The sequence below is a fragment of the Chlorocebus sabaeus genome, chromosome 29 (genome assembly GCF_047675955.1).
Source record: "Chlorocebus sabaeus isolate Y175 chromosome 29, mChlSab1.0.hap1, whole genome shotgun sequence".
NCBI classification, from domain to species: Eukaryota; Metazoa; Chordata; class Mammalia; order Primates; family Cercopithecidae; genus Chlorocebus; species Chlorocebus sabaeus.
In genome coordinates this window covers 1,720,720-1,738,415 of record NC_132932.1, presented here as the reverse complement: position 1 = coordinate 1,738,415, position 17,696 = coordinate 1,720,720, and the positions used below count along the sequence as shown (strand labels likewise).

The 17,696-nt window shown below is 47.5% G+C and overlaps 1 protein-coding gene across 1 annotated transcript; it reads left to right on the top strand.

Annotated features, from left to right (window-relative positions):
- The first annotated feature begins 686 nt into the window (after positions 1-686).
- Positions 687-15,003, top strand: ABHD4 (abhydrolase domain containing 4, N-acyl phospholipase B). The gene is made up of 7 exons (XM_007990771.3): positions 687-782; positions 4,073-4,161; positions 5,786-6,158; positions 6,321-6,475; positions 8,475-8,586; positions 11,761-11,947; positions 12,914-15,003. The coding sequence occupies exons 1-7, from the start codon at positions 760-762 to the stop codon at positions 13,001-13,003; spliced, it is 1,029 nt and encodes a 342-aa protein (XP_007988962.1). The 5' UTR covers positions 687-759; the 3' UTR covers positions 13,004-15,003.
- Positions 15,004-17,696: the final 2,693 nt, after the last annotated feature.

Sequence of the window (17,696 nt, the reverse complement as noted above, 5' to 3'; positions counted from 1 at the left end):
TGGGTGAGTCCTTCAACTGTTATCCTCCAAACTGAGGGTGACCTGGAGTTGAGCTGTGTTTTTCCTGGAAAATAGGTTGGGGTCAGATTCAACTCCAGAGCAGAGATATGCCCATTTTTGCAGATGTCATATAGGTTTAGGTTTGCCAGAGAAAATACAGGATGCCTACTTATGTCCTAAATACTGCATGGCCCATACTTACTCTAAAAAATTATTTGCTTCATTTAAATCTGGAATTTACATTTAACTAGATGTCCTGTATTTTAGTTTCAAAATCTGGCATCCAGGCCCTTTGTAGGAGCATTCAACCAATGGTGTTGTCTCCACAAACATTTAAGCCTCTTATTAGAAGGAACATTAACAAGGGTCGATTTCAGGAGGACACAGTTATAATAGGAAGCCCAAAGAGTGGGTGTGAGTGCAGGAGTAGTTCTATCACTTTTTAGTTATGAGAGAACGGAGGGCTGTTGGAGCTCCTGCAGGGACTCCCCGAAATGTGTGACCAGGATTAACATCCTATACTGAGACCCTCAGAGACATCTCCGCCGGGACACATGCCAGTAACTGAAAACATAGCAAGGGCCCCACTAGCTCAAACCAAGTTGCAGAGTTTGAGAGTCCCGCCCGCCGGCCGCCCGCCCGCCGCGAGCCCCGCCCCCTGCGCGGCCACGCCCCCTTTTCCTCGCGGCCTCCCGGGTCAGCTGGTGCTGGCGTCAGGCGCTGGGCGGGCGCGCCAGGCCCTGGCAGGGCTTGTTTACTATGGCCGATGATCTGGAGCAGCAGTGAGTTAATCCTGTCCCTTTCTCTCTCTCTGTCTCTCTCTGGGCCATGATCCTGGGACTGTCTGTGGCTGAGAAACAGTTGTAGACACCTTCCCGCCCTTCCTTTTCCAGGTCGGCCTCCGGGGAGGGCGGGGGGTGGGTGCGTTGCTCGCTTTGCATTTGCCCAGAGGAGGCAGCGGCTGAGCCTGGGGAGCCATGGGAGATCCTGGCTTCCTACCTTAGTCCTCGCGAGTGCCCTTCATTCTCCTCTGGTCTCTGGAGAGATTCCGTGTTAATGTGTGAGATCCCTGAAAGCAAGCTTGTGGGACGCGGGTGCGGAGGTAGCAGCCAGGCGTGCTCGTCTCGACTCGCCCCAGAACGGCGGTCGTGGGGATGGAGGGAGCCTCCTCCCTCCGCCGGGCAAGGAGAAGGTGTGGAGAGACTGGAGAGGTCTCCACCGCGCTGAAATTGGTGTGGAGCAACGGGCTGGCAAGTTTCTTTAGCTGTCGCCCACCGAGACACGTAGGCGCGTGTGATCCTAGTTGATAATGCTTTTAATAATCATAACATTTTTAATGCAGTGGTTTCAGATTTAGAGCTATTGGGATTTGCTACCACTCTCTCAAGGGCATCAGGTTTGGGATACCACCTGTAGGTGGTGTGACTGGCAGTTCGCAATCTGATAGGAGCAAGAAAAAGTTGCTACGAGAAGAATGACTCAGCTCCCAGTCGAGCCTTGGTTTCACCAGAACTGGGCCTTTCCTGGACCCTACTGGGTCCTGCAGAACTGGAAGTCCGGGAAACTAATTAACATTATGACCATAATTAATAGCTTGCTGGGCTTGAAAGAAATGTCCAGGGGAATGTTTTACTTTCTAAGATGACTTTTCCAAGAGGAAATCTGCGATGCTTTAAAGGACTTAGGGAAGCAGAATATTAGAACTGGAGGACATGCAGCTAGTTCAGCTCCTTTTTACAAATGAAGAAGCTGGTATCCATAGAAATTAGGAGACTTGCCCAAGATTACAGAGGTCTAGAACAGGATTCTCTCCCAGCACAGAACCCCTTGTGCTTCACCATCAAGTTGACAGAGACCATCCTAGCCAGGTTAATTTAATGGCTGAATGTCTTTTCTGCTCCTGGCCTCAATTTCCCACCCCAGCCCTTACCTCCCCCATAGTTTTGAGCACATACAGTGTGCCAGACACCATTTCCAGTGCTTTACTTGTAACATGTTTGGTGAAGAAGGAAAGCAAAGTAATTCTCCCACCAAGGACTATCTGCTGAGCAGTCCGTGATGCTGTTCCTTGGGTAGCGTTTCTCCTTAACTCTGCTTTGGACAGTAACAAGACAATGTGGGATCCAGGTGTTATGATCTGACTTGTCACAGCCTGTGATTTGGAGAGAAAATTTGTCTCTTAAGGCTGGCAAAATCCTGTGGTCTTGGTCCCCATGCTTCAAGCCTACAAGGAATTCCAGTAGAATATTGAAAGGATTCTGAGTCTCCCTAGGATTAGATCGATTGATATTGACAACTCTCATCTGGCTAAAACCATTGATGTATCACTCCCAGTTGCAACCCCAGTTTTTCTTTCAAACTTCAAACATCCACTGAGAGTTGCTACTTGCAAAACACTGGGAATGTAGACAACTTGTGATTTAGCTGGGGGGAAGGAAAGTTTATTGGGAGTTTATCTTGTGCTAGGCATTATTCTATGTGCTTTAGATGCATGAACCCATTTAATCTTTATAGCAACCCTATGAGGTAGATATTATTACCTCCCTTTTAAAGATGAGGAAGCTGTGACACAGAAAAGCTAAATAATGTGCCCATAGTCACATTGCTGGTAAATGACAGTGCTAAAATTGGAACTCTGGCCTTCTGAGTTTAGATCACACCTCCCTTGAGAAAACAGATAAGTGTAAAAATGTGACTAAGTTCTGTGAATATTTGTATATGACCTTGAAAAGCTGAGGCTTGAAGGTTTAGGGAGAGAAACCTGGATTTGAGATAAGGGGTTCTAGTTCTGGTTCTTTTTTCTAACTTGTATGACCTCTTTGGGCATCAGTTTGCTCATCTGTAAAATACAGAGGCTAGACTAGATGATTCCTAAGGAAACACCCTAATCTAAAATTCTGTGCTTCAAATGATGTATCAGGATGCCCAGTGTGTGCCAAGGGGATTTGGTAATGGTTCCCCTCATTCCCCCTTAGAGTACCCTACCTTGAGTATGCCAGTGTTCACAGGCCCTTCCTATAGCTGTAGATGTCTGTCCTGTAACTCAGGCAGAGTTCAAGAAAAGAGAAATGTCATATAGGGTTAGCAAGGAATAATACGAACTGTCATTCGTTGAGCATCTCATTTGTACTGGGCAACTTACAAGTGTCCTTACATATATAGATGCTCAAAGACAGGTTATTTAATGAGCCAAAGCCATTCTGCTCATCAATGATAACACCATGATTCAGGTCCAGGAGGGGTGTGTGTGTGTGTGTGTGTGTGTGTGTGTGTGTGGTAATTCCAAAGCTAGTGCTTTTAACCTCTACCTTGCAATGACTTAAGGTCACTGGGTGTGAAGGAGAAAGCAGGATGAGTTATCTGTTTTACTGCATGTCATGGGAGGTGAGGACATAGGTGAGCTGTCTACTTATTTTACAATCTAGAAAATAAGACCAGAGGGAACCTGTGTCCTGTCAGTGAACCATAACAGAACTTGAATCCAGGTCTCTCACCTCCTCCTCCCTGCCTACCCCATCTCCATGGGTTGGACTGATTGATTACCTGAGAGATCAGTTGGGCACAACACAGTATTCCGCACTTCTAGGGGCTTGGAAGAGGGCGCACATAAACACCAACCAGTGTCCTGCCAGTAGGGGAGATGGCATGGGAATTTGTCCTACTGTTAAGAAACAGCTAGTACTGGGGACAGCAAAAGATAACTGAAACATTAGTTAAAAGATGCCTCTTCCTTTAATCTCCTTGAACATAAATTATGATAATCAGTAACAAAGAGAAATTAGAAAGCTGTAGCGAGATAATAAATGTTACAGAGCTTTGTAAACTGTAAAGTATTGTATACAGGATGTTCTGAATATCTATTGAAACAAGGGGCATGTTGTTAATATCCATTTACCAAAAAGAAACAGTCTATCAGGCAGCTAGGGAACTGCTGGCTGCCATGGTGGGCAGGTCTCCTGAGGCTAGGGAACACCCTGCCTCCTGAGAACCCTTTTGTAACTCTCAGCAAGGCTAAGAGCATCAATGTGTCTTTCCATTGTTGCCAATGAGTGTCTCTGTCTCCTCCTCCCAGGCCTCAAGGCTGGCTGAGTAGCTGGCTGCCCACGTGGCGCCCCACTTCCATGTCTCAGCTGAAGAATGTGGAAGCCAGGATCCTCCAGTGTAAGTAGAATGGACAGCTTGTCCCACCTCCCTCATGGGGCCCAGGAAGGATTCAGGATCTTCCCAGAGCCTGCTACATTGAGCCCACTGATTCCTAATTAACAGCGTGTATGGAGTGGGAGGAAAGGATGTCAGTTGTGTGAGGGAAGAGGTGCATACAGAAGGCACCCTATCCAATGATAGTGCTTCCTCAGCATCTCCCTAGCCATGTGGATGGTTCCTGTCACTTCCTGCAACTTCACCTCAAAACCTATGCCAGTGCTAGCTAACATACACAAACACATATGTTCTCCTGTTCCTCCTTCCTTCTACCCCACTTCTCTCTTCCTCCTTCTCTCCTTCTCTCTTCTCACCACACAAGTACTTCTTAGATTTACCACCTGCAGACCCTCGGACCAATAATCTTGCATTCTCTGATATTACTATTCTCGTGTTCTACCTGGTTTTGCCCCCCAACCCCCCATCTGGTTACCACAGTAGTTTGTGATTTGCAGACCAGCTGTCATCAGCACTGTTATATTGCAGCAGGGCATCCCACTAGCAGCAGCAACCACTCGCTCAAACAAGCCCCTCAAGCCACTTCTTCCCATATTTCCCATATGATCTTCTCCACCACACCCCTACTGCCCCAGCCATAGCTACCCTTTCTCTTCTGGGCCCGAGTAAGTGCAGACAAACAACAGCCAGAGCTTTCAAGCCTCTGTCCAGGACCCAGGCTGCTTCACCCAGGCAGCTCTGCCCAGGAGACTGCTGTCACACCAGCAGAATAAGCACTGCCCCACCTCCGTCTCTCACCTGAGGCTCAGTCCACACCCATCACCCCCTCCAACTGGCTGGACCACAGTTCTGTCCATCCATCAAGCCCCAAGCACACACAGGTTCAAGAGCAATGGATGCAAGAGCTCTGTGTGGTTGGTGGTGTCACTACCACCCTAGGCCTAAAGGGAGCTGGGCACACTGTTTCAAGGGTTAAGACAGTCCCGCTTACTACATACAGACTAAATGATCTACAAATGTGATTGGAATTGAATTCTTTAAAGTGTGTAGTGTTAAAGAAAAAGTGATTTTGACAGATTAAATCAGTAAAGATCATTCAAGACTATTGCAATAGAGGAGAGAGATCAGGCTCAACTCTTGAATACAGTAAGGACTAGTGGGGATTTATAACCAAGCAGCAGGGTGAGGGGGGTCAGTGGATAGAAAATTACTGAGGAAATACCAAAGATAAGGAGAGTTCTTTTCAAACCAGTTTAACAGAATCATTGCTGAAGGAAAGGTCAAAGGTGAGGGATGAGGAACTTGATCAGATATGAAGGAATTCTTACTAACTGACGTAGTATGACTTACTAATCCTGACTTAGCAGGATTCTTGCTAAGACTGAGCTAGACATTTGGAAGACAGGGCAGGGCCAGGGTCAAAGCCTAGTCAAGAAGAGGGCTCAGAAAGGCTTGCCTAAAGTTTGGTTCAGGAGAGAGTCGTTTTCAGTGGTCAGAGGGTTGTGAAAGGAAGGAGCTGAGGGAAACTGGGGAGGGTTGGGGATGTGAAGAGTGTTAGTCCAGGCAAAATGATGATACTGTCAGGAAACAGACTTGTTGACTTGCCATGGGATTCTTTCCTCCCCAGGTCTCCAGAATAAGTTCCTGGCCAGATATGTGTCCCTCCCAAACCAGAATAAGATCTGGACGGTGACTGTGAGCCCCGAGCAAAAGGACCGCACCCCCCTGGTGATGGTGCATGGTTTTGGGGGCGGCGTGGGCCTCTGGATCCTCAACATGGACTCACTGAGTGCCCGCCGCACACTGCACACCTTCGATCTGCTTGGCTTTGGGCGAAGCTCAAGGCCAGCATTCCCGAGGGACCCAGAGGGGGCTGAGGATGAGTTTGTGACATCGATAGAGACATGGCGGGAGACCATGGGGATCCCCAGCATGATCCTCCTGGGGCACAGTTTGGGAGGATTCCTGGCCACTTCTTACTCAATCAAGTACCCTGATAGGTAATAAGGAGATGCCTCCATCCCTCGTGACCTAATTCCTGACCTTAATGGGAATTTTCCAGTATTCGTTTCCAAAGTTCTCTCATTCCCAGGCAATTTAAGGGGCTATGGCACCTACCAGAGAATATAATGTGTCTTCTCCTCTTTCTGCCTTTAATATAGAGTTAAACACCTCATCCTGGTGGACCCATGGGGCTTTCCCCTCCGACCAACTAACCCCAATGAGATCCGTGCACCCCCAACCTGGGTCAAAGCCGTGGCATCTGTCCTAGGACGTTCCAATCCATTGGCTGTTCTTCGAGTAGCTGGGCCCTGGGGTGAGTAGCCTGTAGTATCTCCTTAAAGGAAGGCTGTAACATTCTAGAAGCCCTATTGTGTCTTTCCCACTTATTCCTAAAAAGTGGGAATGGGCCTAGCCTTGTTATTTAAAGCTGTTAATCTGAACCAGATCACTTTGTTCAAGGTTTGAGAAGTTTTTTGTTTTTTGTTTTTTATATTTTTTCCCTTCATTGGCATGGGAAAAGCTTTTCCTATGCCAGGAACAGGTGGAACAGAATAGCTACCAGAGTTTCACTGTGTCTCCCAGGCTGGTGTGCAGTGGTATGATCTCAGCTCACTGCAACCTCTGCCTCCCGGGTTCAAGCCATTCCCCTGCCTGAGCCTCCTGAGTAGCTGGGACTGCAGGTGTACCCCATCACACCTGGCTACTTTTTGTATTTTTAGTAGAGATGGGGTTTCACCATGTTGGCCAGGCTGATCTTGAACTCCTGGCCTCTAGTGATCCATCCACGAGGATGGATTATGGGCATGAGCCACCACACCCAATGTGTGTGAAATTTTATGAAAACCTGCTGGTGATTCATGCTCAGTAACCACTAAATCCTATCCCTTGGTTCACCCAACACCTGCAGCAGGGAGAACCAAAGCCTCCAACATAACCCACAGTGGCAGGCAAGCCCCTCTGAACCATGCACTTGTCCAGGCAAGCACCACATCTTCACCTGCTCTGTATCACCTAGCATTTAGTAACTGTCAGCAAATTCTGTGGGTAAAAGGGAGAAAAGGAGGTGGAGGACCATGGGGAGCCGGCCATAATGAATAGTGTCAGTATCTCCAGCCTTCTGACCTCACACTGCCAGCACCCTTGTCTGCTGGGGAGGTTTTTACTCTGATGACGTGAAAAGCAGATTCCGTTATGGAAAAGATTGATGATGCCTATCTTGTACTAATGGTTGTGATTACATAGTAATATTCAGTAGCCAATTATTATGAGTTAATTGCTGATGGCTAAGTAAGAGTTATCTCTCTAGGTCCTTCAATAAAAACAGAATGATTCCAGATAAAGAAAAAAAGCATTCGAGTAGAAGATAGCAGTTTAGGAGTTCTGAGAGAGAGGGAGGACACCAAGACGCAGGTGCCAAAGGAGAGTAAATGGGCAGAGGTTCCCAGCACTGTGGTCTCCAACAGACTCCATAGTCCTTTGCCAAAAAGAAGGCCTACTCGAGCTACTCTCCCTTCTTCTCACCTCTGGCCAGGCTCGTGCAGGAGCATCAGAGCTATCATGGTTGTGGAAGTTGACCTGCAGCCGTGAAGGACTATGCAGCAGGGAGGGCCAGGCCCATGCAGATCCTCATGACACCCCCCACCCAGCCCCTTCTTACCCCCCTCTTGCTTCTCATAAACAGAGAGAAGACCAGAGAGGAAGAGAGAGATCAGAGATCAGAAGTTGATCAGTAGACCCAATTTTTACAGTCTGGTTGGATGTGTGTATACCATAATGAGGTGAAAGGAACAGATCATTGTAAAACAATCTGAGACACGAGGCACGACTGTGTTTAGTTCACCTCTCCGCATATTCTACTACAGGCCTGAAAATGAGAGCGCTCTTGGGAGATGGTCTAGTTCCATCTGCTACCATCAGAAGATTAAAAGGCCATAAGGGTGTCTGGGAGAAAGAGAACATAGCTCAGGCTCTAAAAGAAGAGCATCTCAGCCATGGATTCTGATGGGGAGGGCTTGTGATTCTTACAGGGATAGATCTTGGGACTTCATTGAGCTGAAAATAACCTGGCTCCTCAGTGATGTTAGACTGTCTCTAAATTCTTTGGTAATGAGCTGACTTTGTCATTTGAAGTCACCTGGAGCTTGCCAGTAGATTCCTGCACTCTTTCTGCTGCTGTAATGTTAAATGAATAAAGCAAACAAACCCTTAGGAGAAATAAGATTTAGTTAGAGTTGTTAAAACATACACAGGCAGGAGTCTTCCCTGCCTCACCTCCCAAACTGGCCACTCTGTGTTTTTCTATCCCTTCCCAGGGCCTGGCCTGGTGCAGCGATTCCGGCCGGACTTCAAACGCAAGTTTGCAGACTTCTTTGAAGATGATACCATATCAGAGTATATCTACCACTGCAATGCGCAGAATCCCAGGTGAGGGCAGCTCCCCAGGCTGGCTTGGGGCAGACAGTTGTTAGGAGAGAAAACTCTTAGCTGCTGGAGTTCTGGGCTTTATTTCTTCTTCAATAAAGCTCTGACTCAGGGAAACATAGTCACTAGCAAACCTCATCATTTCCAGAGAGTTCCCCAGGGATAGACCCAAAGGAACATAGAAGATAATAGATTCATTAAACATGCTGCCCATCTCTAGAGGAAGGCCCTCCCTGTTCCCTACAGGTATGCAATTGGCCTGATAAACAAGAGTCTGGAAAATACTAATCTTTTTAAAGATGTTTTTAATAGAAAAGGTGATACAAACATGGTTTTTTTTTTTCGTTTTTAGGTCAAAAATAATTAGCAAAAACATGATATTTTTCAAAAGGAAGTCTTCTCCTGTCCCAGGCATATAGTCCCTAAATTTCCTTATTATTTCCAGTCTAAGATAGCACGTGTGCCATTTCTTCAGAGGGCCTCCATGTACAGATTCCTTTGTACACACATGTGACTGTATCTGTTGAACACATTACTACAAATAGAATTTCTCAATGAAAGAGCATGCATTTTAAAATTTAATTATGTGCCCTTGAAATGCCTTATCATTGGGACAGAAATTTCTTTGCATCTTTGGGAGATTAGGGGATGTCCTGAGAACTCTGAAAAGTTCCTATCTGGTGCTGCTTATTGACACCGCAGGCCCCACAAGCCTACCTCCCTGCAGTCTGGGCAGCGTGGATGGCAGGGCCGCCAGGAAGGCGATCCTGTTACGTGGAAGTGCCCTGTGACTGGCTGATACCACGAGGCCATGTTGGTGACACCCCGAGCTGCTGGGAGGCATCTCAGCAAAGGCAGGCTTACTGCCCTACCCCTTTCTAGGGCTGTCCAAGTCACTCGTTGTGAGCCCAAAGCCGTGAAAAAGGCAGAGATTTGCATTCCAGCAATACTGTCTGAACGTTAACCTCAAATCCAGACAGCTGTTGGGCAGTGTGTGAGCTGTCTGTCCAGCATTCCACATGAGCTCAGCTAATTAAAGAACCCTGATCAAACAGTAGTATAGAAACTCCCAGCTCAGTAGTCACATCTGGTTCCCCTGTCTTCCTGCCCTTGGCCCTTCTCTTAGCCCCCATGGGCTCAGTGCCTGTCTCATACCTACCTGAGGCCCCACAGGCCCAGCCCTAGCTCTTTCCCCAGAACTTTCCCCACCCCAGACCTAGTTCTGTACAATGTCCTCCCAACCTAAGCCACAGAGTATATAAGTCTGCAATTCATTTGTGTCCCAGAGGAAGCAAAGGTGACATCAGTGACAACCAGTTCCCTCACCCACAAACACCATCACTCAATTTTGTAACTCCCTGAGTTTTTTTACTTTGTAACACTGACAAGCTCATGGTAACGCTTATCATTTCCTTGGAAAATGTGAAATTTGACCAACGTGTTTAAGGGTATCTACTTCACCTCACCTAAACTTAGGGGCTTTGTATATATTTTTATTTTCCTAATGATGTCCTAGTGAAGTGGGTGTAATACTCTACATTTATAGATGAGGAAATTAAAGTATATTCTGTTTGCATGACTTGGTAAGGAAACACAGCCGAGGATTTGAATTCATTTGACTCCAAATTCCATGCTTTTTCTGCTATGTTACAATATCTTAAGGAAAAATTATCTATTTATGGTGGCCTGGGCAGAACTCAGGTTCCTGTTCATCTGTACATGTAAAAGAGGATGGAGATCTAACAGTACTAAACAGGCCAAGCCTAGGAGGCAGCAGTGTCCCCAACCTGCCCTGTCTCTAGCAGAAGCTGCCAACCAGCCCTCTGTCCCAGCCTTGTGGACGCCTCATGATACGGCCTCAATTCATTCTACCTGAGCAAATGACCAGGGGATGAAATAGATTACATTGGCATTTATTGCTTCTTGCTTAACAGAAACTGCTGCTCCCCCAGTCCTTGGACGACTGATTTTTAATTCCAGAGTCTTCTCAGGAAGCCCTTTTTACTACTATAGTACTCACTTTTAAGCGTTCACCTCAGATGAACTTCTGACCATCTCTCTAGACCCCCAACAGGCTAAATCCCCAGGCTGTGTTTTCATAGCACCCAACCACCTTTTCACCCTTCTGGGGAAATTTTAAGTTGTATTTGTTTGTTTGTTTGTTTGTTTGTTTTTGAGATGGAGTTTTGCTCATTGCCCAGGCTGGAGTGCAATGGCATGATCTCAGCTCACTGCAACCTCTGCCTCCCAGGTTCAAGCAATTCTCCTGCCTCAGTCTCCCAAGTAGCTGGGATTGCTGGCATGCACCGCCACGCCCAGCTAATTTTGTATTTTTGGTAGAGATGGGGTTTCACCATGTTGGCCTTGTCTCGAACTCCCGATCTCAGGTGATCCGCCCACCTTGGCCTCCCAAAGTGCTGGGATTTTAGGCATGAACCTCCATGTCCAGCTGTTTGTTTGTGTTTTTGAGACGGAGTCTCACTGTGTCGCCCAGGCTAGAGTGCAGTGGCATGATCTTGGCTCACTGCAACCTCTGTCTCCCAGGCTCAAGCAATTCTCCTGCCTCAGCCTCCTGAGTAGCTAGGATTACAGGAGCCCAACACCACGCCCCACTAATTTTTGTATTTTCAGTAGAGACAGGGTCTCACCATGTTGGCCAGGCTGGTCTTAAACTCCTTTCCTCAAATGATCCGCCTGCCTCGGCCTCCCAAAGTGCTGGGATTACAGGTGTGAGCCACCGTGCCCAGCCCAAGAAATTTTAAATTAAATAACAATTAATCATATGCCTATTTACATAATGCCTACCTCCCTAACACAGGAGCTAAAGTGTGTGAGCTCCAGGAGGGGCAACACCCTACCTTTCTTGTTCATGTATCCCCTTTCCCAGCCCAGGGCATGACAGACAATATTTGTTGAGTCAATAATAACCCATTTCATTCTCAGGTTCTTGGACAATTCGTACTGTCATGGGGTTGTTCACAAGTGTTCCTCTGAACTCTTCTGTGATAGGAGGCCTCTGGAATTTTGGTCGTCTGCTAATCTCACCAATATTTAATGAGCCCAGTGTGGGGCTTTGACAGGAATACAAAGATGACTAAGATTCTGTCTCAGTCTCTGAAGAGACCAACAAGTTGACATATTCTGCTGTGAAGTTTATTGCTGTTTGTCTTCTGACAGTGGTGAGACGGCATTCAAAGCCATGATGGAGTCCTTTGGCTGGGCCCGGCGCCCTATGCTGGAGCGAATTCACTTGATTCGAAAAGATGTGCCCATCACCATGATCTATGGGTCCAACACCTGGATAGATACCAGTACGGGAAAAAAGGTGAAGATGCAGCGGCCAGATTCCTATGTCCGAGACATGGTATGTTGCACCACCCAAGGAGTGGAAATGATGACTGAGAGTCAATCAGCTGTCAGCCTTGGGGTAGAGAAGGGTGATCAAGAAGAAAGAGGAATGGACAAACTGAGATAGGGCAGTAGATTTGAGAAGTTTGGAAACTCTCTTTGTAATATCTTTTTTTTTTTTTTTTTTTTTTGAGATGAAGTCTTGCTTTTGTTGCCCAGGCTAGAGTACAATGGTGCAATCTTGGCTTACCGCAACCTCAGCCTCCCGGGTTGAAGCGATTCTCCTGCCTCAGCCTCTCGAGTAGCTGGGATTACAGGCATGCTCCACCACACCCAGATAATTTTGTATTTTTAGTAGAGACGAGGTTTCTCCATGTTGGTCAGGCTGGTCTCGAACTCCCGACCTCAGGTGATCTGCCCGCCTTGGCCTCCCAAAGTGCTGGGATTGTAATATCTTAATTAGGAGCTTCCTACTTTTAGCCAGTTCAGCTAAAAGGCTGGTTATTGTCTAGCAGCCAGGTACCTGCTGCTACTCCAGCCCCCATGAAGTTCGTACCCCAAAACCAGAGCCATGGGCAGTAGAGTGAATAGTAGAGGCTACCATGAAGCCTCCCAACCACACCTCCTCCCCTTTTTTCTTAGCCCTCTCCACCATGTGCCAGTGAGTGTGCTTAATGAGGCTGGGTGCCAACCATGGGCCCAGGTTTACTGGACCTTTGGATTAAATCAGCAGATCATTGGTGGGGCTAACATGGAAGGAAAGACATAGTGAATGTTCATCAGATAGATAGAATGGGATATTGGGATTCATTGGCTGTCAAAGGAAAATACCAAGATCCAAGCGAGAAAGGTGGAGCATTATTTCTGATAAGAGCTGGTGGGTGGCAGGCAAGCAAGTCTAAGGGGAAAATAAATAGTGTGAAGGCTTCCCAGCATCAGGAAATAAAGGGCCATCCCATCCCTGCGGGTCCTCTCTCCACAGGAGATTGAGGGTGCATCTCACCACGTCTATGCTGACCAGCCACACATCTTCAATGCTGTGGTGGAGGAGATCTGCAACTCGGTTGATTGAGCCACTCTCTGAAGAGGAAGAGGAGAAAGCCAGAGAGTCACTCTTGCCTCCCTGTCTGCTTACTCACCCACTCTGTCCTTTCCTCACCAACTAACATGTGCCAGTCAGGCAGAGTCTTAGGCTGTTCCCAGAACAGGACCACAGTGAAAAGAACACTCTTGATCCCACACTGAAGGCTGAAGGCAGAAGCCACAAGAAGCCTTGAGTGCCACCCCCCGGGGAAGAACATAAAGGGTTGCACAATGTCACCCATCCACTCCTTGCCAAGTGTTACCCAGATGGTGGAGGATGTGAAGGGATCGCACCGAGCCACATTTGCTCTCTCTGCGGCCTTTCTTCCTCTGGGCAAAGAAGGGCTTCCAGTGGCCTTTCCTAGCTCTGCAGTGTTTGTGGGGATAGGTTCCATGCAAGAACACTTTCCTCCTCCATCCCCCACTTCACCTCATCCCATACCAGTTCCATCCAGGGTCTGGTTAACCGCCAAGAGCAAGTCCTGGAGTTCCCTTCACCTGCAGAGTCCTTTTCATGACCTAGAAGGTCTTATTCAAAGTCCTCATTGACAGAGGAGGAAACAGGCCAAGGCAGGACATGGCTGGACCATGGTGATACAGCTCTGTGTGATTCAAGTTCTGGCTAGGGCCCAGGTCTGCCGACACCTTGTGCTTGTTGCACACTTGATTTGCTAAGGCTCGAGACAGGCACCATTGCCAAAGGGCTGGTCCTGGTCACTGGCTGAGGATAAGCCCGTCCCTGCCCCACATTCTAGCCCCACTATGTGGGGGTGCTGCTGTCCTGCCTGTGTCTCATCCCTGGCTGCCTAAGCTAGGGACACTCAAGTGCTTCCTTCCTTGCCCCATCTTCCTCCCAACTGGAGGCCTCTGAGCCTCCCCTGTGCCTTGGGCCCTGAAGCCCCACATGTAGTATAGAGCAAAGGTGGCTCCTGGTGAAGAAAGGGTGGAAAGGCCCTTCAGTCCCAGGGCCATGTCTGGGTTCTCCATGCCCATCAGTCTCTGCAGTTTCTCTACCTGCCCCCAGAGCTGAGGCCATCTGCAAGCCCCTGCCCCTGGCCCAGCGGGGAGCCTCCAAACACCAGTTCCCTGTCCTTATCAGCCACTGGGTGGTTCCCACTGCATGACCCTCTGTCCCTCCCATCTGTCCCCATGGTTTCCAGCTCAATCCACCCCCGACCCACCTGTCAGCCCTCTCCCAGGGAGCTGTTTCAGGGGTTCTGGGCAGTAGGCTGGGCCTGGCCTCAGAACCTGGCAGCTCCTGCCTGCTCCTTCACTTTTGTAAAAACAACCCTGTCACCAGAATGGCATTAACTCCTGGTGCTTTGTACTACTGGTCCAGCTGCCCTGGGCTCCTTTTCTATATTAATAAACAAATGAGTAAAAACTGCCGGTGGCGATGATGTTTAAAATTGCTCTGACAAGAGCGCTGGTGGTGCTGAATTCGCAATAGCCTGTGTGATGCCTGAGAGAAGGGAGTCCTGAGGGTTGCCTGCCTACCCATGACTCCTTCTCCTTTTAGCGTGGCATTTGCCCGCTAGACCCAGCCAGAGTCCAGGTCAGCACAGGCCCTCTCAGCCAACCACTCATGACAAATGAGGAGTCGAGACCCAGAGTGTGGATGAGCCAAGCCCCAGTTCACAGGAGAGAGGCGGAGCTTAGTACTTCCTGCTGCCCATTAAGCATCCTTTCTTCCTAAGTTCCAGGGAGCCCAGCCTGTACTGCTCCCTACATCCTGTTCTAACTTCTACTCATCCTCTGGATCTCAGCTCAAATATTCCTTATGCAGAGACGCCTTCCCCTGATTCCCTAGACTAGACTCAGACCCCTCTGTTCTGCATCTCTGTGGCATATCATCTGCCCCTTTTGTAAAACTTATAAACTTGTGGTTACTTATTTAATGTCTCTTTCCTCCTCAGACCATAAGCAACATAAAGACAAAGGGCACATCTAGCACATAGTTCATGTTCAATAAATGTTTGTTTTCATCAAGCCATGGGAAGTGAGATATACCAACTATTCAAAAAAAGTGTTCAAATCATTGCTAACAGTGCTTGCTCTGTGCTGGCTAAGTCCAACTGGGCCTAGAATTCCACAGTTCTAAATGGCGCATATCCCATGTGCATAGGCTGATTGAAAAAGTATTAAAAATAAATTTTTAAAAAGGCACATGATACTGCACATGTCATGATGAATGAATAGATAGAACTCCTCCTGAATATAATTACAAAGTTCTGATCCATCTCAGGACCCTGTGTCTTCTCTGAGGATTGTTATAGGGAGGAGAAGACAGGTATTTAGAGCTTACTAAATGCCAACCACTACGGCTACAATAGTGAAGAAACAGATAGTCTCTGCCTTTGTGAGAAATTCCAGTTCACTCAGAGAGATGCACCTAGTCAAAATTTATGTAAATCAATGTAAAATTGCTAAAGTGCTACCCGTGAGAATTGAGAAAACCTCCTGCAGAAGTGATGGCAGCTGTGCCTGAAGGCAGGACCAGGGAAAGGGGAAGGAATGTCTGGAGAGAGGGGCAACTGCACAGGCAGGTGGCTGGGAGAGAAGTCTGGTGAGATCAGTAGGGACCAGCTCAGCAGATCCTCTGGCCACATGAAGAATGTTGTGTTCATTCTAAAAAGCAATGGAAGGAAATGAATGAGGGTCAGGGCGGGGTAGGGAGTGATTCCACAGAAGCAGCCTGAGATTGAAACAGCCATTCTGGCTGCTCTGTGGAATTCAGATGAGAGGGGAATGAGAACTTTGAGGCTGCTGCAGTGGTCCATGCCAGAGTTGCTGGTAGTTTGGACTTGGCTAGGGGCTGATGGACACAGAGAGGGGAAAGATTCAAAAGATGCTTAGGAGGTAAAATCTAAAGGACTTAACATCAACACTGCATGACCCTCCCACCCTCTTGAAGAATGGGCCAAGTGAGGCAGTAGTTACCAAATCCAGTCACATAACAAAACAACCTGGGGGTATTTTTTTTAAATAGAGATTCCTGAGCTGTATTCCCTAGAGTTTGATTTGGTTAACCTGAATAGAGTCCGACCATGAAATCTGCATTTAAACACATTCCTAGGAGATTCTGGTGCCCTGTGTCTCAGGAACTGGTCTAAGGGACTCTGTCTCTGACATTTGACCCAGAAGGCTGGGTAGAGTAGGGCCTGTGCCCCTGAGAGTTCATTCTGCTTGCTCCAGAATCACTTTGTTTTTGGAGGTAGCACATGTGCCAATCTGCTTTTTCCAACTCAACACGAGGCAAACACATTCTTCAGGAGCAGATGCAAGAAGAGTCTGAGAAAGGTCACCCAGAGTGCCCTGTTTATACTACATGGTCTGCACACATGGACACAAGCCAGCGCGCAGACACGCACCCCATCTGACAGGAACATTCCTAACATTCCACTAGGTGGGACTAAGAAATTACTATGAACATTCCACCCAGTCAGCACAGTTTCTGGGTGGGCACTAAGGATTTAGGGTGACAGTTCAAACCGTAAATCCAGACTCCTCAAATGCCTAGCAGTTTAAAAGGAGAGATTCCACAGATAGACATTAAGGACTGTGACTGAACTTAAGACCCAGGAGGTACTGCAGTGTTCAGCGACTAGTGGGAAATGTGCTAAATTTAACTTCCTCCTCGGTATAGACACCAAAGTATGTGTGCTAAAAATGTAGTCTGGTTTCATTGCCAAAAGGGTGGTGAAATCTTGATGAATACCTCTTTCTACTTTGATCCATGACCCTGCAGGTACAGTTCATGGCCAGAGAGAAGAGACTCCTACTGTTTTTTTTTTTTTTTTTTTGAGATGGAGTGTCACTTTGTCGCCCAGGCTAGAGTGCAATGGCGTAATCTCAGCTCACTGAAACCTCTGCCTCCTGGGTCCAAGCAATTCTCCTGCCTCAGCCTCCTGAGTAACTGGGACTACAGGCGCACACCACCATGCTCAGTTAATTTTTGTATTTTTAGTAGAAACGGGGTTTCACCATATTGATCAGGCTGGTCTCAAACGCCTGACCTCAGGCGATCCACCCGCCTGGGCCTCCCAAAGTGCTGGGATTACAGGCGTGAGCCACCGCGCCCGGCCTAAGACGCCTACTCTTAACTGATAACAAATACAATGTCCAATGAATGGTACACAACATTTTTTCTCATTTTGTGACTTTTCAATTCATACAGAGTCCTTGGATGAGGTCTGGAGGGTCCTTTCTCTCAGTCTCCCTTCCTTTTCTGTCCTTCCTCAGGGTCCTGGTCTATCTTGCAGAAACAAGAAAGACACTTGAGAATTCCGAGGGTCTGTCTCAACCCCATCCTAGTGAAATATCTCAAGATAAACCATCTCCTCTCTTGCTATTATAATATTGACTTTTTCATAGCATAAGTTCAGCATTGTTATGCTTGAAAGATCCTTGTCATCGTCCTACTAAATATCACTCTTCACTAGGGTTAAGGAGGAAAGACAATCCTCATTCCTGGACAGAATACTAAGGAGGATTAGCAGATGTCAGCAGGTGTACAGTCTGTTCCCCCATGCCACCGAGGACCCCATTCTCTTGGATGGTGACTCTGCTAAAGTCCTAGGAGATCTGCAGACCTCACCTTACTGGTAGTTGGTGCTCCTTCCTCCTGGAGTATTCTGAGGCCTGATGGAGAGTTTGTGATAATTCAGCAACCACATATGTTA

Bases quoted from the DNA above. Each gene is read 5' to 3' on its own strand.
- ABHD4 (XM_007990771.3), top strand. From the start codon at position 760: ATGGCCGATGATCTGGAGCAGCA. The intron at 783-4,072 runs GTGAGTTAATCC...TCCTCCTCCCAG, and splicing joins GCCGATGATCTGGAGCAGCA to GCCTCAAGGCTGGCTGAGTA. The intron at 11,948-12,913 runs GTATGTTGCACC...CTCTCTCCACAG, and splicing joins ATTCCTATGTCCGAGACATG to GAGATTGAGGGTGCATCTCA.